The 23,164-nt window shown below is 40.8% G+C and overlaps 1 protein-coding gene across 3 annotated transcripts; it reads left to right on the forward strand.

The window, feature by feature from the left end:
* Positions 1-1,858: 1,858 nt before the first annotated feature.
* On the forward strand, positions 1,859-16,853 carry RIMOC1 (RAB7A interacting MON1-CCZ1 complex subunit 1). Of its 3 annotated transcripts, none has more exons than XM_066240385.1 (6): positions 1,862-2,160; positions 6,447-6,553; positions 8,942-9,085; positions 11,281-11,412; positions 12,276-12,390; positions 16,508-16,853. In XM_066240385.1, the coding sequence occupies exons 1-6, from the start codon at positions 2,037-2,039 to the stop codon at positions 16,789-16,791; spliced, it is 906 nt and encodes a 301-aa protein (XP_066096482.1). In that variant the 5' UTR covers positions 1,862-2,036; the 3' UTR covers positions 16,792-16,853. The 3 variants fall into 3 exon arrangements, with proteins under 3 accessions (XP_066096488.1, XP_066096482.1, XP_066096484.1); XM_066240387.1 differs by having other exon boundaries at positions 1,867-2,136; XM_066240391.1 differs by lacking the exon at positions 11,281-11,412 and having other exon boundaries at positions 1,859-2,160.
* The last annotated feature ends 6,311 nt before the right edge of the window (positions 16,854-23,164 follow it).

Below are 23,164 nucleotides of genomic sequence, written 5' to 3' on the forward strand. Positions count from 1 at the left end.
GTTTGATCCCAGGCTTGAAAATGGAATATGCAAAGTGGAAGTTTGAGTGGTTGACTAAGGGCTTTGAAACTCACAGCTGGGAAGATGACCTGTACACACGTGAGCACTTGAAGGGAGGGTCTCCAGATGTAAAATCATACAAAACATTTTTGCAAATGCTAAATGTTGGTACTATACAGATGCAATTACATTAAATGTGAGGTAGCCAACGCAGATCATAAATAAAACAAACCCAGCTGCTAAAATTGAGATTTAATTTTTTTTTTTTTTTTTTTTTACAGAGACAGAGAGTGAGTCAGAGAGAGGGACAGACAGGGACAGACAGACAGGAACGGAGAGAGATGAGAAGCATCAATCATTAGTTTTTCATTGCGCGTTGCAACACTTTAGTTGTTCATTGATTGCTTTCTCATTATGTGCCTTACTGCGGGCCTTCAGCAGACCGAGTAACCCCTTTCTGGAGCCAGCGACCTTGGGTACAAGCTGGTGGGCTTTTCCTCAAACCAGATGAGCCCGCACTCAAGCTGGCAACCTCGGGGTCTTGAACTCGGGTCCTCTGCATCCCAATCTGACGCTCTATCCACTGCGCCCCTGCCTGGTCAGGCTAAAATTGAGATTTAGAAAAGCGATACGCAACCATGTAGACTGGGGACTTCCACTATTGTTTGGAGCTCCGCACTCAATTATCTGAGACTTGGATAAATTACACTGCTCACAAATAGGGGATCAGGGAACATGCAGATACTCCAGTACTGTCAGCCTATTGAATAGTGCATTTTCACCAATGAAATGAAAGTTTTGCACCTCATTTGCATAATCAAACAATTTTTTTTGGCTCGTTGCTTGCTTTTCTTTTTTTATATATATTTTTAATTTCTTATTTATTTATTTATTCATTTTAGAGAGGAGAGAGGGGAGGAGAGAGAGAGAGAGAAAGAGAGAGAGAGAAGGGGGAGGAGCAGGAAGAATCAACTCCCATATGTGCCTTGACCAGGCAAGCCAGGGTTTTGAACCAGCAACCTCAGTGTTTCCAGGTTGAGGCTTTATCCACTGCGCCACCACAGGTCAGGCTGCTTTTCTTTTCTTTTTTACAGGGTCAGAGTCAGAGAGAGGGATAGATAGGGGACAGACAGACAGGAACAGAGAGAGATGAGAAGCATCAGTCATCAGTTTTTCATTGCGGCATCTTAATTGTTCATTGATTGCTTTCTCATATGTGCCTTGACCAAGAGGCTTCAGCAGACCCAGTAACCCCTTGTTTGAGCCAGCGACCTTGGGCTCAAGCTGTTGAGCTTTTGCTCAAGCCAGATGAACCTGTGCTCACTCTGGTGACCTGGGGTCTCGAACCTGGGTCCTCCGCATCCTAGTCCAATGCTCTATCCACTGCGCCACTGCCTGGTCAGGCTCTTATGTTTTTGGTTAGTTTTTAAAAAAATTAAATGCTTCTCTTTTTTTTTATTGCTTCATATTCATTTTGAAATATCCCCTAATTTTTGTGAGCAGTATACTAGAGGGCCATCAAGCTTTCCATTTCTGACCAGGAGATTAGAATTAGGCATCCTCCTCACTACAGGACCCAAACAGTCCCATTTCCAGACTTCCCAGTGAGCTTTGGTGAGAACTGCTGCAGCTCCAGCTAGCGGCGCCAGCCAGGGACCACAGCACTACCGGCCCTACAGCAGGCTGATGCCAACCTCCACCAGCCACGGAGAGAGCTGGCTTCCCATTGGGCCAGCGTGGGGGCACGGACGTCTCTGATTGGTTTAAGTGGGGGGCGGGAAAGAGGCGTGCCTGGCGGCACCCTCTCCCCCCCTCTAAAGTTTCCTGGCTGCTCAGGGTCATGGGAGGGAGGGGAAGTCCGCGAAAAAGAAAGCGTCCTGGAGCGACCTTTGCAGGCCTGGGTGTGCCCTATTCCCGAGCCGGGGTCCCCGCCTACCGCCTGGTGAACTCCGCCCCCACGCCGCGCCCCGCCGACGGATCAGGTGACCGCCAACCGGCAAGGTCACGTGGCTGGGGCGCGCCCGCCTGTGGTGGCCATGGCGGCCGCAGGTTCCAGTGTGGTAAGGCGTGTGGAAGAGCTGGGGGACCTGGCGCAGGCCCACATCCAGCAGCTCAGCGAGGCTGCAGGCGAGGACGGTGAGGGCGCGGAGCGGAAGGAGGGTAGGCGGCGGGCGGGCAGACCGGGGGCAGAGCGGGCCCTGCAGCGGGGGCCGGGCCTGCGGCCTGCGCTACGTGTGCGCCCCGCGCGGTCTGTTGTCCGCCCCGCACGACTCGTTCGCGTCGGGGCCGCGTTTTTCATCACGCATGGAAAGCGTTGACACTCGGTCAGGGCGGTGCTGCTTGCCCAAGTTCGCCGTCTCGGGGGCGGAGGACGGCGGGCACCGACCGGCTGGCGGCACACACCAGAGTTCACGCGAGTAGCAACGCCGGTGACAGCGCGCGGGCAGGGTGGCCTCGCGTGCGGGGACGAGCCCGGCGAGCGCGACGGGACCCCAGAGCGCCGCGTTGTCCTTTTTGTCCCATCTGGGATTCTAAACTCAACCGGAGCAGCAGCCCACGGGAGAGTTTGACGCGGGTGTCGCTTGACTCTTTCCGCACTTCTCCACAGCCCTCGCGAGGGCGCAGTCCGCGTGAGAACGCTGTTTTTGGAAATGTGCGCATTTCCTTAACAACAATAAAAGTCAGAATCACCTCGACTTCTGATTTGAAGTCCAGCGCTCTTTCATTACTTCTCAGCTGCCTGGCGTTGTCACATGATTTCTTTTTGTGTTTTGAGTCTTGACTACGAGACGAATCGGTTTTTAAATTCTTGTGGACTCATTGTCATCGCGCTCACCAGTGGGTGCGTGCACCTGAGCGATTGAGACGTTGGTGAATTGATTGAACGGAGTCTGTGATGAAATAGCTCTACTTCTAGTGAAGATTAGTTGCCAAGTTATTTTTTTCAGGAGTTTGCCCTTTCAAACTCACAGCAGGCTGAGAAGTGGGCTTCTCTCTGGGTGTGTCGAGAGTGAGCCCCCGGACCGGGCGCACAAGAACATTCGGTTCCTGGGAAGGGTAGCTGTTACCTGCAAGCAAGAGGAAGTTACTTCTACCTAAGCAATTGAGCCAACTCCAGCCCACGCCAGCCCCTTTTGAACCAGTCTAAAGGGATCCAAGAGTGGTTTTTATTCACTTACCACCGGATCCGAAAGCTGTTCTCAGTTTTCCAGAGAATAATTAAAAGTCATGTGAGCCTCACCAGGCGGTGGTGCAGTGGATAGAGCCTCGGACTAGGACGCAGAGGGCCCAGGTTCTAAGCCCCGAGGTCGCCAACTGGAGCGCAGGCGGCTCATCTGGTTTGAGCAAGGCTCACCAGCTTGAGCCCAAGATCCCTGGCTTGAGCAAGGGGTCACTTGGTCTGCTGTAGCCCCCTGGTCAAGGCACATATGAGAAAGCAATCGATGAGCAACTAAAGTGCCGCAATGAAGAATTAATGCTTCTCATCTCTCTTCCTTCCTGTCTGTTCCTATCTGTCCCTCTCTCTTTCTCTCTGTCACACAAAAAAAGTCATGTGATATATGTTCGTGTTTGGCAGCTGTGTAGTTCTGAAAATTTACTAAAATTAAAATGATTCTGTGCATATTATGAGTTCTTAATCAGTATTACAGGTATGATTTTCTTATTTTAATAAATTTAATTAAGATCTGGTTACAGGCATTTGAATTGAACTTGGCATTCTTTTCCCACACCACAAAAATAATATATGTGTATAATTTGTCCAGTTATGTTAACAAATATAATTCTTTTAGATTACAAGCATCGATAGTTTCTGTCCTCAGGTACAACCAGGCATTATACCATGCAAGAGTGTTGTCTTTTTCATGTTTGGTTAATTTTTGTTCATTTAGTTCTCATTATACAAACAGTATGTTTACTCTATGGACTTATACTATGAGAGTGACTTTTCAGAGGTTATGTAAGAATCACTCATGTCTTGCCAGTCATTATTTTGACTGAATGGTTCTAGTAAAAATATTGCATTTCAGAAAAAGTTTCTAAAATGGAAGGTATTGTCTTTTCACACTCAGTAATTATGTCGTGAATTCATGGGAGGTAGATATACCTTCAGCAATGGTTTAGGGAATTCAGTGCAAGTCTTACCTTTAAAGTAATCCTGCATACTAACAAGAAAATGTTAGCACAGCCTCTAAAGATGCACATAAGGCAGGGGTCCCCAAACTTTTTACACAAGGGGCCAGTTCACTGTCCCTCAGACCATTGGAGGGCCAGACTATAAAAAAAAAAAACTATGAACAAATCCCTATGCACACTGCACAGATCTTATTTTAAAGTAAAAAAAACAAAACGGGAACAAATACAATATTTAAAATAAAGAACAAGTAAATTTAAATCAACCAACTGACCAGTATTTCAATGGGAACTATGCTCCTCTCACTGACCACCAATGAAAGAGGTGCCCCTTCCGGAAGTGCGGCAGGGGCCGGATAAATGACCTCAGGGGGCCGCATGTGGCCCACGGGCCATAGTTTGGGGACCCCTGACATAAGGAGTGCCATGTTCTACACGAGTTCAGTTTGTGGTAGAATCTTTTTTTCTGGGTCATATGATGATGCTACTCTTCTGGGTTGAGGAGAAATGGGAGGGGCCATGCTAAAGTATCTAGTCAGGTGAGTAGTGCACCTCATAGCCATCAGGGTCTGTTCTGGGTACAGGGCCTCATCTGGGAAAACAAGGTCATTGTGTGATTGCCAACAGCCGTGACTTACCCTGGTGTTGCTTTCACTCCAACACAGAACAGCTTATTTACCTGGGCAAATACTGAGTCTGGATAAGATGGGGCTGCACCACGTGCTACATTTTCTGTTTCTTGGCCAGTGAGGAGAAAAGGGTAAATATTTCAGGAAGGAAGCAGAGAGCAGCAAACTCAGGGATTTGAATGTCTTGATGGTGGGCATATCTAAATTTGATTACATGAAATAACACAGAAAGTTGGGAAGCACCTTGGTGTGGACACTTAGTAATTCAGGAGGAAAAATTCAATGGAAAAGGTGAAACCATAGAAGCAAGGAGAATATGATGTTGAAGAAGAAGAAATCAGGAGACAAGGCAGGGGAAGGAAGGCATATCAGAAGTCTTTAGCTGTAGTTCTTGCAGGTTTTGAAGGAATGAAGTAATCTGTTCCATATCTAGGTTTTTTGTTTGTCTTTTTTAAGTGAGAGAGACAGAGATAGGGATTGCATTTCAGACAGAAAGGAAGAGAGAAGAGAAGCATTAATTCTTTGTTGCAGCTTCTTAGTCGTTCAGTGATTGCTTTCTCATTTATGCCTTGACCAGGGGGGCTATAGCAGAGCAAGTGACCCCTTGCTCAAGCCAGCGACCTTGGGCTTAAGCCAGTGACCTCAGGGTTTCAAACCTGGGTCCTATGTGTCCCAGGCTGACACTTTATCCACTGCACCACTGCCTGGTCAGGCCATATTGATAAGTTTTTTGAAGGAGTAAAATATGTAGATACATTGTATAATTTTAATTCTAATTGCTATTTACACACATAAACATGTGAACACAACTATATATATGATAAAGTTAAAATTGTTCTGAGTGTTGACATTCTATGAGGCATTTAATCAATCATGTTCTTTTGGAAAGTACTTTAATGAAATTTTGTTTTCAGTGGAAGCCCTTTCTGCAGATTGATATATATTTGTATCATTCCAGTAAAAGTTTTAAATTTATTCTTTAAACTTTTTTTTACGTTTGCATTTTTCTAAAATGAAAAGTGGGGAGGCAGAGAGGCACTCCTGTATGTGCCCAATCAGGATCCACCTGGCAAGCCCACAAGGGGACAATACTTTGCCCATCTGGGGCATTGCTCCGCTGCAGTTGGAGCCATTCTAGCTCCTGAGGCAGAGGCCATGGAGCCATCCTCAGCACCCAGGCCAACTTTGCTCCAGTGGAGCCTTGCCTGCGAGAGGGGAAGAGAGAGATAAAGAGAAAAAAGAGGGGGAGGGGTGGAGAAGCAGATGGGCACTTCTCCTGTGTGCCCTAACTGAGAATTGAACCCGGGACTTCCACATGCCAGGCCAACACTACCACTGAGCCAACCTGCCAGGGCCTAAACATTTTGAGTGCCTCCACATCATAAAAGCAGCAATATGGAAATAGAGACTGCATTTAAGAAATGACAACTGGAAAAAAAAAAAAGAAATGACAACTGAACCTACAAAGTTGTTGGAGTTTAGCTTTCCAGAATAAATTTCTATGATAAATTAGCTTACTTAGGATTAGGCATTATGTTATATTTGTTTTACATGTGAAATTATTACTGTCATGCTGCTTCTCCAATGCCACACAATTTTATTTAATCATTTCAGATACATAACTTTTTTGTTTAAATAACAGTCTGTAGTTATGTGAAATAATCACCATGTTTTTATCTCTTATAGATCACTTTTTAATTCGGGCCTCTGCAGCTCTAGAAAAATTGAAACTCTTGTGTGGAGAAGACAAAGAATGTTCAAATCCATCCAATCTATTAGAACTCTACACACAGGTATTGAGACAGATGTGGTGTCTGACATGTTAAGAAGGGTAGATTGCTTTAATTAGATGGTTGATTTCAGTGTTTAGGTAAAATGAAATCAAGCCTATTCTCTACTTAAAGTGTTAAACTTTGTTCAAAAACAGTATGTATAAAGCATATAGACTTGAAACTTTAAGGCAATATGGAAAGAAGTAAGATTTAGCAGATGTGCGTTGTTAAGAAACGTCAGGAATAAAACCTTATAGATAACAGAATTGTTTCCCTTTACAGTATAGATAAGTAAGCAGAACAGAACTACATACAATTTCCAAAGTTTTCGAAGGTTATTCAAAGGAAACGGGGGATTCTGTAAGAGCCCGTTATTTTTTTTTTAAATTCTCCTTTCTTTAGGACTCTCAGCATTACTCCCCCTGCTGTCATGAAAGTCTGTAAGGTTGTTCTGTTCCCTTTTTTTCTTTAATTTGCTTTCATATTCAAGCCTTTGTATGGACAAGATTTGTTTTCTTGGTTTTCTCAAACATTGCTGAGGCAAGTTGACATTAAAAATTATTTTATTATAGTAACTGACATTTGTATAGCATCTTATAGTTGATAGAGTGCTTCATATGCCCTTACTTGATCGCTCAGGGATAATAAAGATGAAGTGATTACAGAAAGTAGAGTAATTGGTAACTACAAAATAGTCACGGGAAGTAAGCAAAGCATAGGGAATAGAGTCAATAATGTGATAACTATGTATGGTGCCAGTTGGGCCCTGGAAATATTGGGGGGAACACTGTGTAAAGTTTATGATTAGCCACTAGGCTGTATGCCGAAAACCAATACATCATAAAAATTAAAAAAAAAAAGAAAAGAAAAAAAATGGAAGTAGTATAAACTTAGTTAAGCTTCCAAAGTGCACATTTACAGCATTTTGAAACTGCTCTCTATTAGGAGGTAAATAGGATAGTTTCTGCCTTCAAACATCATGGTCAAATGAGCCTATAACAACTCACACTCCCCAAAGAGCTGTTGTAATTTGGTAGAACTTGGCCTGGCTTTTTTTTACTTTTAGAAGGTTCCCTGCTTGTCTTAGTTCTTCCACGTGAGAGAGTTCTAAATATTTTTTAATTAATTATTTTTTACAGAGACAGAGAGTGAGTCAGAGAGAGGGATGGACAGGGACAGACAGACAGGAACGGAGAGAGATGAGAAGCATCAATCACTAGTTTTTCATTGCGCGTTGCAACACCTTAGTTGTTCATTGATTGCTCTCTCATATGTGCCTTGACCGTGGGCCTTCAGCAGACTGAGTAACCCCTTGCTGGAGCCAGTGACATTGGGTTCAAACTGGTGGGCTCTTGCTCAAACCAGATGAGCCAACGCTCAAGCTGGCGACCTCGGGGTCTCGAACCTGGGTCCTCTGCATCCCAGTTCGACGCTCTATCCACTCCGCCACCGCCTGGTCAGGCAGAGTTCTAAATATTTTATTTCCAAGAAGTAGACAAAAGGCCCGAGAGATATAATTTATAGCCCAGATTCCCTTTGACCCTATTTATGGTTCTTAATCAACAGGTCATCTTTTGTACCATGATCATCTCATCCTTCCTGGCTTAAGCCTTCCACATAAGAACATTTATCGCTTAAGTAGTGCTGTGTGCTAGGTAGTGTTCTAAGTGCTTTACATATGTTAATTAATTTTACCCTCAAAGCAACTTTGGAAGTCATTTAGTCCAGTTCATTTTACCGATGAAGAAACTGGTTAGTCAGGAGATTGGTGGTAGAACTGAAAACTAGAACATAGTTTTGTTGGTCTTAGTCCTGTAGATTTGTAAAAAGGGGACTGAGTAGTTTTAAGGTACTTGAACAGAATGTCTTGTATTTAAGAATGCTGGGATCCTAGTGTTTGAATTGTATAACATTGGTGATATGCTGCCTTTGTCGGGTGGCAGGATTTATATTCCTCAAATGTTGAATCCGCCTTTGGGAAAACAAATAAGTCTTTTGAAAATTCAGTTTGTAAAATAGAGGTAGTGATCTTAACTTGATACAGCAGCGATTTAGGAAATGTTCAGAGTATAATGTATAAATAGCAAAGAATATAATATTCTTTTCATAGTTAATATTATATATGATTAAGTTATCTTAATTAAAACGTAAAACTTTATTTTGTTTTTTGAGGGAAGAGAGATTAGCATTAATTTATTAGTATTTTAGTAAGATAGCTATGAGATTTTCCATAAAGTTCATCTCAGATTATGTTTACAGCTAGACAGTTACCCTACTTTTCAAATTTAAATACTATGCTAGAAAGTTAAATATCTAATAAAACATCTATATAGATGTAATGTTAAATTGTAAGACTTATTCATTCAGGTTTAAATCATTTACAGATACTTATTTTCTCCTGTACATCAGGCTATTTTGGACATGACGTATTTTGAGGAGAACAAGCTAGTTGATGAAGATTTCCCTGAAGACTCTTCACAGAAAGTAAAAGAGCTGATCACTTTTCTTTCAGAACCCGAAATTTTAGTTAAAGAAAATAATATGCATCCCAAAGTAAGTTTTACTCTCATAAATGATGGTAAAGCTGCTCATTCTTGCTGTATAGGCTGCTCTTTAGAGTCTGTGTTTTTTCTTCTTGAATATATCTTTGTCTCTGTTTTAATGAGTTTTTAAAAAAATCTATTTATTGATTTTTAGAGAGCCAGAGAGAGAGAGAGAGAGAGGAGCATTCATTTGTTGTTTCACTTAGTTGTGCATTCATTGGTCACTTCTGATATGTACCCTGACCGGGAATCGAACCTGCAACCTTGGTGTTTTGGGACAATGCTCTGATTGAGCTAATCAGCCAAGGCCTGTCTCTTTTAAATTAAAATTGAAGGAGGAATTTATGAGAGTTTAACACTTCAGACCAATGTCACAACTAAAGTATTATGTTTTACTAAATATGTTTCAGGATATTTGCATGATGGAACCGTATTGTCATTACAGTGCCTGATCATTTTCTAAGCACAGATATTTGTTATTTCTACTCCTTCAGTTTTGCAGATACTGCATTTTTTTTTTTGAGGATCCCCAGTAATTTAATTGCCATATCTCTTATCGTTTTTGCAGTCCTCACCCTCCTGGACATTTGCTGCCTTGCTTCCCAGGGATCGACCTGTCCCTCCCACCCTGCGTGCTCCTCTTCTCCATCCCTGAGAAGCCTTGCTCTTGCTCTTGCTCTCTCCCAGACCTCCCCTCTCCATTCTGGAAACAGGCACCCCGAGGATATCCCCTTATTCCTCTGCTTGTCTCTGTTTGTCTTTGCTTTGCAACCTGTCTGGATGCTCTTACTGCCATCTCCATTAGGAGAATTCCAGGATTTTTGTCTCTAGCCATGGCGTCTCTTTCAAGCAAATAATTTCTCATCTTTTTAAATTTATTGATGTGTGAGAGAGAGAGAGAGTGAAAAATCAATTTGTTGTCTCATTTATTTTATTCACTGGCTGATTCTTGTATGTTCCCTAACCTGGGATTGAACCTGCAATCTTGGCGTTTTTGGGAAAATAACCAACCTAGCTACCTGGCCAGGGCAATTTCTCATATTTAACTGCCTGCTGCCTATCTCCCCCAGATAATCCCAAATTTTAAATGACATACCACAGTTTAAGTTTGATTTATTAAAATTGTTTTTGTGTATATTTCTTTTCTATTCTTGCAATAGTAGGAATAGGTAAGATCTTGTTTCAAGTGACATGTATTTCTGAAAAGTTTTTTTTTTTTTTTTTTTTTACAGAGGCAGAGATAGACAGGGACAGACAGGAACGGAGAGAGATGAGAAGCATCAATCATTAGTTTTTCGTTGCGCGTTGCGACTTCTTAGTTGTTCATTGATTGCTTTCTCATATGTGCCTTGACCACGGGCCTTCAGCAGACCGAGTAACCCCTTGCTGGAGCCAGCGACCTTGGGTCCAAGCTGGTGAGCTTTTTGCTCAAGCCAGATGAGCCCGTGCTCAAGCTGGCGACCTCAGGGTCTCGAACCTGGGTCCTTCCGCATGCCAGTCTGACGCTCTATCCACTGTGCCACCACCTGGTTAGGCTGAAAAGTTATTTTTTTAATCAGATTGTAGAATATTTATATTTTAGATATATTGGAATTTGCTACTAAAATATTTCATATCTAAAAAATATTTATCAATGGAGTAATTACTGTATTTAATTTTTGTGTAGCTATAGTTTTCTGTATTTCTTTTTTTTTCCTTCTTTTCCAAATGAGAACAGGGGAAACAGAGAAACAGACTCCTGCATGTGCCCCAACTGAGGTTAACCCTGCAAACCCTGTCTGGGCTGATGCTCTGGCCATCTGGGGCCATGCTGACAGCTGAGCTGTTTTTAGGGCCTGAGGCGGAGGCTCTATGGAGTTATCTTCAGCCCCCTGGCTGATGTGCTCAAAACAAATGAGCCATGGCTGCCGGAGGGGAAAAGAAAAGGGGGGGGGGGGAAGGCTGGAGAAAGAGATAGTTCTCCTGTGCGCCCTGACTCAGAGTCGAACCCGGGACATCCACATGCCAGGCCGATGCGCTACCACTGAGCCAACTAGCCAGGGCCAGTTTTCTGTATTTCTGATTGATTCAAAGTAAAGCATTACTGTTTAAATAGCTAAATGAAGAGCAAATGTTGTGAAATGAGAGTTTTTAATTTCTCAGTATTTTGAAATTTAATTTTTACAGATATCAAGGTTCTCTTCTTAGCTCTTTGTTGTGTTTCAGCACTGTGATTTGCTTGGGGACGAACTCCTGGAATGTCTCTCTTGGCGACGAGGAGCCCTTCTTTATATGTATTGTCATTCTCTGACCAAACGGAGAGAGTGGCTCACGAGAAAATCTAGTTTGCTTAAAGAGGTAAAAAAGATTGTTGACATTTATAGCTTTCAAACAGCTGTCTTGGGTATAGTATCAAGGCTGTTGGAACCAGAGTTTGCATTCCAGGTCTTTTGTTTACTAGCTATTTAATCATAAACAAACTGCAATTATTGTGAAGATTAAGATAAGGTGAAAGCCCTTTGTATACTGGGAAGTTTTATAAGTTCTGGATTTTTATTTTTTAAAATACAAGGTAGACAACCTATATTCATTTTTAAGCATATTTTTTAGCCTGAAGAATACAAACAAGGCTGTGAGCCTGTCTCTGGCAGCAGACCCCTCCTGAAGAACCCATGTGATTGTGCTCCTAGAAATTGTGGCTCTCTGATATGGTTTGACTCTTCTGACCAAATCCACTAATCTACAGACCCTGCCTTAGTATTGTATCAGTGGAGATTCTAACTTGGGTTGTGTATACCTGGCTTATGTAGGCCTGGACATGAGAGGTTACACTTTAAGATGTAGAAGTCTGAGCATATCATTTGTAAATTATAGTAAGTACATATTTTTAATAAATTGTTGTTGAACCATATCTTTATCCTTTTCTTCTTCTGATAACATTTTTGACAAGTATATTACTGAATCTTGTGTTCTTAGTTAATGATTTTTTTCTTCCATACTCTTACAAGTGGAGCATTTGGAGGGTTGAACTTTATAATATATATCATCAAAGTTTTGGGGTGGTAGATTTTTGTAGACCATTTAAATGTAACGGCTATAAGACACATCTATATATATCAGCCCACCTTCTCTTGAGTGAAGATTGGGGGGGGATTAACATCTGAAGTTACTATAGCTCTGCTTATAATACTTTCAATTCTTTGGCTTTGATTTTCATTTAGTACCTTGTTGATGGAATCAGTTACTTGCTACAGATGCTAAATTATCGGCGTCCTATCCAGTTAAATGAAGGAGTTTCTTTCCAAGACCTTGACACAGCTAAGTTACTAAGTGAAGGTAATGTGATCTCTTTTCGAAGTTTTTGTTTTTAAAGCTTTTAAAAATTTTAAGTAGTTTATTATATTTCACTCTGTTTGAAGTAAATTTCAAGGTAGAGACAAAAATACACTGCTCACAAAATTTAGGGGATATTTTATAGCTTCATAGTCATTTTGAAATATCCCCTAATTCTTGTGAGCAGTCTACATTATGTCTATAGTGGTTTTGTCATGGTGCTTAGTTCTCTTGCTCCCATCTATAGCTGTTTGCTCCTCTGGAATTCATCTCTTTCATGGAGATCAGAAACCTGCAAACCTAGTTTTCATAGGCTAAATTACTGCTTACACCCCATCAGAGACATTTAATTATTTTTTCATTTTTTTTAGCCAATATAAAACATAATTCTGAACAATTCTCAGTACTCACTAGGGAGGAAAGTTCTATATGAGTCATCAAAATTGTGGGCAGATCTAATAACAATAAAATTTTAGATAAAACTTAAAACACCATATGCTTAGTAAGATGTTTTTCTTTTTTCCAGTTGTCCTTTGAACATTACCTATGTCATTAAATCTTCAGCTTTTAAAAATTACCAAGTAATGTATTCAGTAAACCTCTTTACCTCATCTCTGAGCTTTATTCCTCTGTGTGTCCTATAAAAATAGCCTTGTCAGAATAACCTTGGAGTAAATAGGTGAAGTCAAACGATGTTGACCTTTGCATACCCTTGGTATACGCCCTTTTTATACCAGTGAGCATCGCCCCCTCTGCCGCCCATTGGCCCATTGCCTACCCCAGAAACTAGACTTCAGATCCCTTAAAAGAGTGGCTCTGAATGAGCACGGCTTGTTAAAAGTACAGATTTCTGTGCCACCTGCAGGTTCTAATCGAATATACGGAGTCCAGGAATTTATTTATTTATTTATTTATTTATTTATTTATTTATTTATTTATATTTTTGTATTTTTCCGAAGCTGGAAACGGGGATGCAGTCAGACAGACTCCCGCATGCACCTGACCGGGATCCACTCGGCATGCCCACCAGGGGGCAATGCTCTGCCCATCTTGGGGCGTTGCTCTGTGGCAATCAGAGCCATTCTAGCACCTGAGGCAGAGGCCACAGAGCCATCCTCAGCACCCAGGCAAACTTTGCTCCAGTGGAGCCTTGGCTGCGGGAGGGGAAGAGAGAGACAGAGAGGAAGGAGAGGGGGAGGGGTGGAGAAGCAGATGGGCGCTTCTCCTGTGTGCCCTGGCCGGGAATCGAACCCGGGACTCCTGCACGCCAGGCCGATGCTCTACCACTGAGCCAACCGGCCAGGGCCAGTAATTTATTTTTAAGAAGCTCACATAATTATGATGCAGTCAGATTAAGACCTCACTGCTCCTAGGCATGCCAGTCTGCCCACCTTTTTACTGTGAAAGTCCCCTTTCTGCCTCACTTGGACTTATTCTCTTTCTCCCTATGTTCCCCACTATCATGTGTGTTCGCCTAGGACATGTGCAGTGCAGAGTGAAGTAGTTTATCAAAAACCATTAACATTAAAAAAAGCATTAAGAGAAAAAAGTAAGGAAATTTTATAGCAGCAAAAAGACTATAGCTACAGAGTAGTATGTAGATTCCTTGGGGGAGTAGAGAGGGAGAGACTACCTAATTTTTACATAGTTCATTTTAAAAAAAATTTTTTATTTATTTACTTTTTTAGATTTTATTCATTTTTATTAGAGAGGGGAGAGAGAGATAGAGAGAGAAAAGGGGGAGGAGCAGGAAGCATCAACTCCCATATGTGCCTTGACCAGGCAAGCCCAGGGTTTTGAACCAGCGACCTCAGCATTCCAGGTCAACGCTTTATCTACTGCACCACCACAGGTCAGGCCTAGTTCATTTTTTTAATGCGAGATATTTTAATGCCGTAGTTTAGCATAGTGTACAAACCAGTAGCATCAGCATCACCCTAGGTCCTAGAACTTTGTTAAAATGCAGATTCATAGGCCCTGGCCGGTTGGCTCAGTGGTAGAGCATCGGCCTGGCGTGTGGAAGTCCCAGGTTCGATTCCTGGTCAAGGTACATGGGAGAAGTGCCCATCTGCTTCTCCACCTTCCCCTCCCTCTCCTTTCTCTCTGTCTGTCTTGTCCCTTCCCATAGCCAAGGCTCTACTGGAGCAAGGTTGGCCCCGGGCGCTGAGAATGGCTCCATGGCCTTTGTCTCAGGCACTGGAATGGCTCCAGTTGCAATGGAGTGATGGCCCAGATGAGCAGAGCATCACCCCCTGGTGGGCATGCCAGGTGGATCCTGGTCGGGCACATGTGGAAGTCTGTCTGTCTGCCTCCTCTCTTCTCACTTCAGAAAAATACAAAGAAAAAAAATGCAGATTCACAGACCCAACCCCATACCTGAATCTTGACACTGGAGGTGGGGGCCCACCAATCAGCATTTTAGCACATCCTGGTAATTCTAAACAGGCTAAAGTTTGAGGGCCACTCTTTATCATATAGCCATTCATTCTGCCCCCAATAAAATCTGCTGGGATAGCTGTGTACCTTGTTTAGCACTTATTAATATAATGAATGAAGCTAAGTTGGAGTTAGGCATAAGCTGGATCCCAGGGCTCCCTTAGGCAAATGTTCTCACCTTCCTAAGTGGCTTCGCTTTGTGGGACATTCTTCTCCCCCCAGAGCTGTTGCCTGCTTAGATGTTCAACCGTTCCTCTGTTTCTGCCTCCCTCCTCTTCCCTCCTCCTGTCCTTCGAAGAATAATTAAGCCAGGGTGTAGGATTACAGAAATAAAAAGGATGTGCATCTAGTGAAATACTGAGTCTAATACAAAATATAATTCTGAATAACATCTAGTGCAGCTTTCAGCTTTTTCTCTTAAGGTTTATGATATTTTAAGTATGAAGGAAAGTAATAAGAATTATGTGTAATATGTATTGTTCTTAAGTCAATACTGTTTTAAACATCGAGAGCATAATTAATATTGTGTAGCCTATCACATTCTTATGAATGCAAGCCTCCAATTCTGCTCTTAAATGATTTTTCTATTAATATTATATAATAGTTTAATGAGTCAGCTCTTCTAAATCTGTTCCATCTCTTGCTACTATTTATAAGCTGATTTTGAGTTGAAGTGAAAGGGAGAGTTGAGGGGCAAATTCTGAGACTAAAAAAGCTGGCAGTAGACTCAAAATGATAGAAACTGAAAAAACAGTTTTGAAAGTTGAATTTTTCCACTATTTTTGGGTCTCTAGTACCATTATAGTCATTTCTGATGAGCCATTTTAAGTGAGCAACTGAGATTATGATGCTCATTTATTTGAGATAAACTGTTCTAATCACACAAGTACCTGCACTAGAATGAATAAATAATTTTATTTTAGCAGCTTTAAGAAGTTAACTAGACAGTTTATATTATAGTCAATAATTTATATCCAGATTTTTACAATTTTATGTCTGTCTTTTCACCAAATTAATATACTTTATGAGCCACAGATGTTTAATTATATAATTGCCTTATTTTATAATAAGAAAGCTTTAACTTCTGATGAAAATGCTGTATGTACTCCCTTTTCCTCAGAACATAAAGCATCTTAGATAAAACTGAATGCCTTTGATAATTTAGAATTATATGGTCTCTTAGTGATCTATTTACGCATGATAATTTCTGTAGAAATATAAGTGGTGTAGGATACTTGACTGGACTGTAGTAATGGTTCTAGAATTCACTCTAAATTAAAAGTTGTGTTCTTGATGACCTTCAGTTCTTGAGACACTGAGTATTCTGAAATTGTGTGCAGAATTTGGGGTGTATGAGGCAGGATAGATTATACTTATTAAATTAGAGTCTCAAAGAGGCTTTAGGGAGAATCCCTAAAAGGTGACCTAAGTGATCTTTTACAAAAATTCTCTGCCAATACTCTGTTTTTCGGGGGGTGGTGAAGGGAATGCACCACTTTATAGATAAAATAGAAATAAAGATACCAATTAAATGCAGATATATTAATAATATTTAATTTTCTAAGTGCAACTATTAAATGAAAAGCACATAAAAGGACATAAAAGGAATTTATTAGAGTTTTAATAGCTAGAGTTTCTCTTTCAAGTTTATATTCTAATCTCTCAACCTAAATGACTTTCCCAGGAGTATTTAGTGACATCCACCTGCTGGCTATGATGTACAGTGGAGAAATGTGTTACTGGGGATTGAAGCATTGTGCTGATCAGCGGCCAGCAAACCAGGAAGTCGGTACCAGTATTTCTGGGGCAAGCTCTGCTACTCACAAAGAGCCCTTGGATTTCCGAGAAGTAGGGGAAAAAATTTTGAAAAAGTATGTGTCTGTGTGTGAAGGGCCCCTGAAAGAACAAGAATGGAATACAACAAATGCAAAACAGATTTTAAACTTCTTTCGGCATCGCTCTAACTAGTAACTTTAGTCCTTTTCAAACAGAAAAACAAAAAGACCCATGAAATAGCAGTGTTCAGAAAAGAAGACATTAACACTGAATCTAAGAATGTCACACTACGTAATGATGTCCAGCGCGGTGACCCTTTTTAAATGCCATCACCCTATTTCCTTGTATATTCTTAAACCAACGAAGGGAGCATTTCTGTTCTTTTGAAATGGCATGTATGTTCTTCTGACTCGGCTTGAATTACTACAGATACCCTGTAACTAATGCTGAGGAGAAATCTAGTCTAGCTTTACAAAGATTTTTTTGTTACTTCAGATTATTTTTAATTATGGTAAAATATAACAAAATTGATCATTTTAACTCTTTAGATTATTTTTTTGTCTCTCTGTCTTGAAGTTTGCTGTACTTCAAAGGTTAAATCAAGTCACTTCATTGCTTTGGATATATGCTACAGATATAAAATGGAAAAATTATGACAAATGTTCAGCTTTCATTGCCAGAATAAGATAATGAAAGACTTGACAAAAGAACTGTTGTTTAATCATTTTACCATGTGCTACTAATGGCACTGAAATACTTTATCATTTTATGAAAATTTAAAACAAGTTTCCTATCTTGTTTAAAGAATATGCATGGTTTCACAAATGAGTGATAAGGATAAAAACCAAGTCAGATTGGTCCACCTTCAGCCCACTGTTAACTCATGTCTTTAAGGCACATCTTTTCATATGTATGGAAATTTTTTGATGTTTTTGTCTTTAACAGCAGGGCTGAGTGATCAAGGCCAGAGAGCCTAGGTCAGGGGTTGGGAACCTATGGCTCGCGAGCCAGATGTGGCTCTTTTGATGGCTGCATCTGGCTCACAGACAAATCTTTAATAAAAAAAATAATGTTAAAAATATAAAACATTCTCATGTATTACAATCCATTCATTTCCTATCGCTCATGTTCATGGTTGCGGGTGGCTGGAGCCAATCAATCACAGCTGTCCTCCAGGACAACACCAAATTTTTATTGGGTAATGCATGACTTACACGGGTCGTTGTATGACTCACAAATTACATTTTAAAATATGTGGCGTTCATGGCTTTCTCAGCCAAAAAGGTTCCCGACGCCTGACCTAGCTGCTGTCTTGCTTGGAGTCTTTCTGTCTACCTCTGCACCAGGGACTTCGTCACATTCCTGGGACCCGCTCCCATGGCCACACCTTGAATATCCCTGTCCAGTTTTTTTTTCTGAATTCTGAAACTTGACTAGCTAATGATAATTCTCATCTGCCTAGCTTTTTCCGCTCATAATTTTTATTGATTTCTCTCTTCTTTACACTCTTCACTCCTTCACAGCTCCTCTTCTTGCTGCCGCCTTTTCCCCTCAACTGCCAACCCCCTTCTGGTCTTCCATGTCCAGCCTCAGCCTTGGGGACCGAATGAAATGCTCTCTACGGTCCCTTCACATCCATCTTTCCCTTGCGCTTTAGGCAACGTGGCATGAGTTCTGTCATTCACCTGTTCTGGATGCTGAGTTCCATGTGAAGTTCACGGAGCCCGTCAAAGTGGAGTCACTCTAAGTATCTCACTCATTGTTAGAGAAGCCCTCAGTGTGAGCCTTCTGTTTGTTACCAGTGTGGCCCCTCCCTTTCCACTGGCGGTCCCGACCACTGCCTTTCCTCGTGGCCTTTCTCAGGCTGTGTCCCCTGCTAATCTGGCTCTTGGCCTGTCTTAGAGAAAACCGAGGCTAGGAGGAGCTCCATTTCTGTGTACTAGCTTGCCTGACTCGGGTCCCCTCTCTCCTTTTCCTGGCTGCCCTCTCCCTCGTTTCCCTGGGGCTTCTCTCTGCTTGCCCTTGAGGTATTGGTCTTCCCTAGAGTTCTTCCCTTTTTCTCTTTCCTCCCTGCTCTCCCCTTTTCCTTCCCTCTTCTTTTCTTTTTACTTACTCTAAATACTCTTACACAATATCATGTGTAGCCTTGGCTGCTTCTACCACCTGTAATATTAGGCTGACCCCCAAACTTGTACTTGAACCCCAGCTTCTTTCCTGCTCTCTAAGCCTTACTTCTAACTAAAGTACTACAAAACAGTGAACACATTTTTGTGTGTTAATGCCTAAGTAAATTCTGATTCATTTAAAATGAAGTAACTTAAAGATACCAGATACCAAATATTCCACATAAGGAAAGGACTCTGATTACTCAACAACTTTTACGTGCCTACTACATGCCAGGTTTTGTCCTAGACACTGAGGAATACAGCTTTGTAAAACACCCTCTTTCAGAGTTTGTATTCTCGTGGAGGAAATGAGCACATTTGCAGAAGTCAATGTACGGTGTGCTAAGTGATCTTTGCTGTGAAGAAGAAAGGGTGCGGGGCTAGTGTGGCTCTGGAGAGGAATGCTACTTGTGGGGTGGTTGGGAAGGCACTTCTGAGCACCTATCTACTTTAGAATTTGTGTCTGCAAATTCGACCCCTTTGGGTAAATGCCTTGAATAGTACATTTATGAAATTTCTCTTAGGGAAGTTCTGATACTGCAGTAAGAAGTGAGTCACTATGTTAAGAGCTTGTCTTTTATAACAGTGAAAGGGTTGCTGTCCAGTTTGGGCTTTCCTGATGGGTGAGTGATAACCTAAAGGCCTTGGTGCATGTATCACACTTGGGGTTTCTCTCTGGGTTCTCTGATATTTACTAAAACTTTAACTCTGTGAGAGATTTTTCATAATCCTTAAATTTGTGTGGTTCTCTCCCTGTGTGAATTTTCATATGTCACCTAGGCTTTGAGATATAAAGGCCCATCCAGTTTGCTGCATTTGTAAGGTTTCTGGCTACTGGGGATTGTTTCATGCTGATTAAGGTGCAAATCATGACTAAAGACTTTCCTTTATTCATTTGTGTACCATAGAGTGAGGTGGACGTCATGTCTAAAATCCCACAATAAAATTACATTCCTACCTTTACAGTCCCACTGTGAATTCTCAGATGTTCAATGAAGTGAGAGCTTGTGTCTGAAGCATTCTCAGATTCATTTTAATGGCATTTTATAAAACCCATAGTTGGTTGACAGGTTAGTTTTGGATTGCTTATCAGTTCTCCACTTTTCAGGGTTCTTTTCCTGGTTCACATGAGGATACCACATCTGCCATAGAATCCAGGGTTCTCAAGTTCTCTAGTCTCACTTTCTTGTATTATTTTTTTGAAGATCTAATTGTCTTTATTAATAGACTCATGAACAGGGGAGTATCCCATCTAGCAACTAGAAGGTGTCTTGTATTATTTTTTAATACAATACAAGAGATCTATTATGAAAGTATTACCTTAGAAAGCATTTAATGTATCCACATTTAAAATATGTATTATGTTGTCATGTTGGTGTTCTTTGCTGTTTTTTGTTTTCCTACTTCTAGTGAAAATTTCCAAGTAAAATGTTTTGGAGCATATGAATTTTTTAAAATAAAATAAAATCATGTTCCCACATTTGTATCTTGTTTTCTTTTTTTTTTTTCTTTTATATCTGGGTGTTATGTGAGAATGAAACCTTGTATTATTTCAGTTTACTGTTGAGGTCTGGTCCTAATAATTTTCAGACAAGAACATTTCCTGGAGCCAGAGAGGAGACCTGAGGTTAAATCCCAGCCCTGTCATTTCCTAGCTGTGTGACTCTACATAAGTTACTTTACCTTTCTGTGCTTTAATATCTTATTTAACACAGGAATAATAATAGTCTCTCCCTCATAGGTTATTGAAAAATGATAAATGTCTAGCACATGGCAAGAGCTCAAAAGAGTTAGTAATTGCTATTGTTTGCCTTCATGTCTAGTTCTCTGTATTGGCATACTTTGTTTATTGTGCTGAAACTATAGTACTCATCAGCCAGAATAACTGAGTTACACTCTTCTTCTGGCCAGGGAGCAGTCACTCGTCCTGTCCTCAGTTCAGGTGGTACTGGCCACTAAATAGGAAGCAGGTTTCAGAGAAGAAATCATAGGCTAGATAGGCAGCTGAAATGTTTTGTTATAAGTGTGGCCAGAGGAAAATGTTCAGCCAAAGCCACCAGCTGTATGTATGTATACCCTCTGTATACCAACTGCCACATTTACCAATCAGCCTGATTGCACTTGTTTCTCATAACTTTTAGTCTCATAACTCATAAGACAGAAGTATTTAATAATAAAATGTTAGTATCTATATATATACCTTACTTAAAACTGGGTTACTCTAAATTGTGGTAAATCTATATGTTTGAGTAGTATGTAGCTGTAAAAAGCAAAGAGGAAAATTTCTGTATAATACTATAGGGTGGTCTTAAGTGAAAAATAAGGTAGAAATGGTGTATAGTACTGTTTATTTACAAAAGGAACTACAAAAAAGCACTAAATGTGTGGATATAACCTTGTTGCTTATATTAAACTAGTCAAATCTAACTCCTCAATAATTATAGCATTAATAACCATGCTAATGTAATTAGAATTTTTCAGAAAAAAATTTTCAGAGAAAAGAGACTAATATAAAATCAAAGAAGGTCAGTAAATATCCCGTAATTCCACATTTGAATGGGAATTGACAGTATGAACTCGTATTTTCTTTTTATACAAAGGTGCTAAATAATGTCCAAATATCATTTCCCATTGAAATGAACCAGGGCTCCCAGGAAATAAGGCTGATTCTTGATCTTGGGCAAGGCAATGCAACAGTTGATGAGGGACAATTTTTCTTTAATTCATCAAATAAAAGGAGTTACAAAATTAGAATAGTAACATTTTACAACTTGTAAACAAGCATTGAAAATGGCTGTATCCTTGAGGTGAAAAGTTTATGGGGAATTTGATAGTGGATCAGGTTTTTGAAACCATCCATCAGTTTGAACATTAAGAATGGCTTGTGACTCCCCATCTAAGTACAGAACACCACTTATGGAATATTTACAAAACCTAAATTTGATCAAGTCTGGGATGGAGGAATCTGTTAAGGGCACCACTGAGATGCCATCAAAGTCTAGAGTAGGGTCCTGAAAGCCCAGAAAGACCAACCTAGTTTAACAAATTGTGAGGGGTGAGAAAGGACAGGGAACCAATAGGATGAAAAGGTTTTAGAAATATGTTAACCAAATGCAACATGTGGAACTTGTTTGGGTTATAATTCAAACAAACCAAACATAAAAATTATTTTCAAAGTAGATGGGAAAATTAAACACTGACCAGATATTTGTTGATTTTAAAGAAAACTGTTCAGGTTTGACATGGTACAGTTAGGATTAGGATACTTTTTTTTTTTTTTTTTTTTTTTTTTTTTTTTTTTTTTTAGCAACATACAGAGATATTTGGATATGAAATATGTCTGGGATTTGCTTAAAAGTAATCCAGATTTGGGGGTGTATATACTAGGCGGAGACAATAATGGAGAAAGATTGACCATGTTGTCTGGTTTTTTTTTGTTTTTTTTTTTGTATTTTTCTGAAGCTGGAAATAGGGAGGCAGTCAGACAGACTCCCACGTGCGCCCCACCGGGATCCACCCGGCACGCCCACCAGGGGGCGATGCTCTGCCCATCCGGGGCGTCGCTCTGCCGCGACCAGAGCCACTCTAGCGCCTGGGGCAGAGGCCACGGAGCCATCCCCAGCGCCCGGGTCATCCTTTGCTCCAACGGAGCCTCAGCTGCGGGAGGGGAAGAGAGAGACAGAGAGGAAGGAGAGGTGGAGGGGTGGAGAAGCAGATGGGCGCCTCTCCTATGTGCCCTGGCCGGGAATCGAACCCGGGACTTCCGCACGCCAGGCCGACACTCTACCACTCATGTTGTCTGTTAAATCTTATCTAGTGGTTACATGACATTTCATTATATTCACTCTCCTACGTATGTTCAAATTTTTTCATAATAAAAAATTATTCTAACCCATTTACTTACAAATATTCACACTTCTTTTTAAGAGAGCCGAGAATCATTCCACTGCTTCATACTTGAACTGGCATTTTTCTCCCTTGTGCTGCTTCTTTCTTGCTCCTAGAGAACTGAGGAGAAATGCTACATGGTTAATGAACTCATGGTTCTTTATCTTGTCTGGATAGCCTCACAGAACTAAGCATGCAGTTGGATTGGTTATTGGCTGCTAGCAATGGCATATAAGAAAAATGAAGCTTTAAATTGAGGTTTCACAAACTGACTGCAGTTATTGGGCTTTATTGGATTTCTGTTGTTTCACATTTAGACCCCCAAATATTTACTTTTAAAGTGTAAATTCAAGCCAGTAAGCATTAAGTGTCCACTATTAGGCATTAAGCACTTGTGATGTGCAGATATATAGAGAAGTAGAGGTGAATATATATTAAATATTTGTATACCTATACACAATTTATGTATATATTCCCTATAACCTATCATGATCCTTAAAGACTGGTAGTTT

Source organism: Saccopteryx bilineata, chromosome 1 (genome assembly GCF_036850765.1).
Source record: "Saccopteryx bilineata isolate mSacBil1 chromosome 1, mSacBil1_pri_phased_curated, whole genome shotgun sequence".
Classification (NCBI taxonomy): Eukaryota; Metazoa; Chordata; class Mammalia; order Chiroptera; family Emballonuridae; genus Saccopteryx; species Saccopteryx bilineata.

Bases quoted from the DNA above. Each gene is read 5' to 3' on its own strand.
- RIMOC1 (XM_066240385.1), top strand. From the start codon at position 2,037: ATGGCGGCCGCAGGTTCCAGTGTGGTAAGGCGTGTGGAAGAGCTGGGG. The intron at 11,413-12,275 runs GTAAAAAAGATT...ATTTTCATTTAG, and splicing joins AATCTAGTTTGCTTAAAGAG to TACCTTGTTGATGGAATCAG. The intron at 12,391-16,507 runs GTAATGTGATCT...TGACTTTCCCAG, and splicing joins AGCTAAGTTACTAAGTGAAG to GAGTATTTAGTGACATCCAC.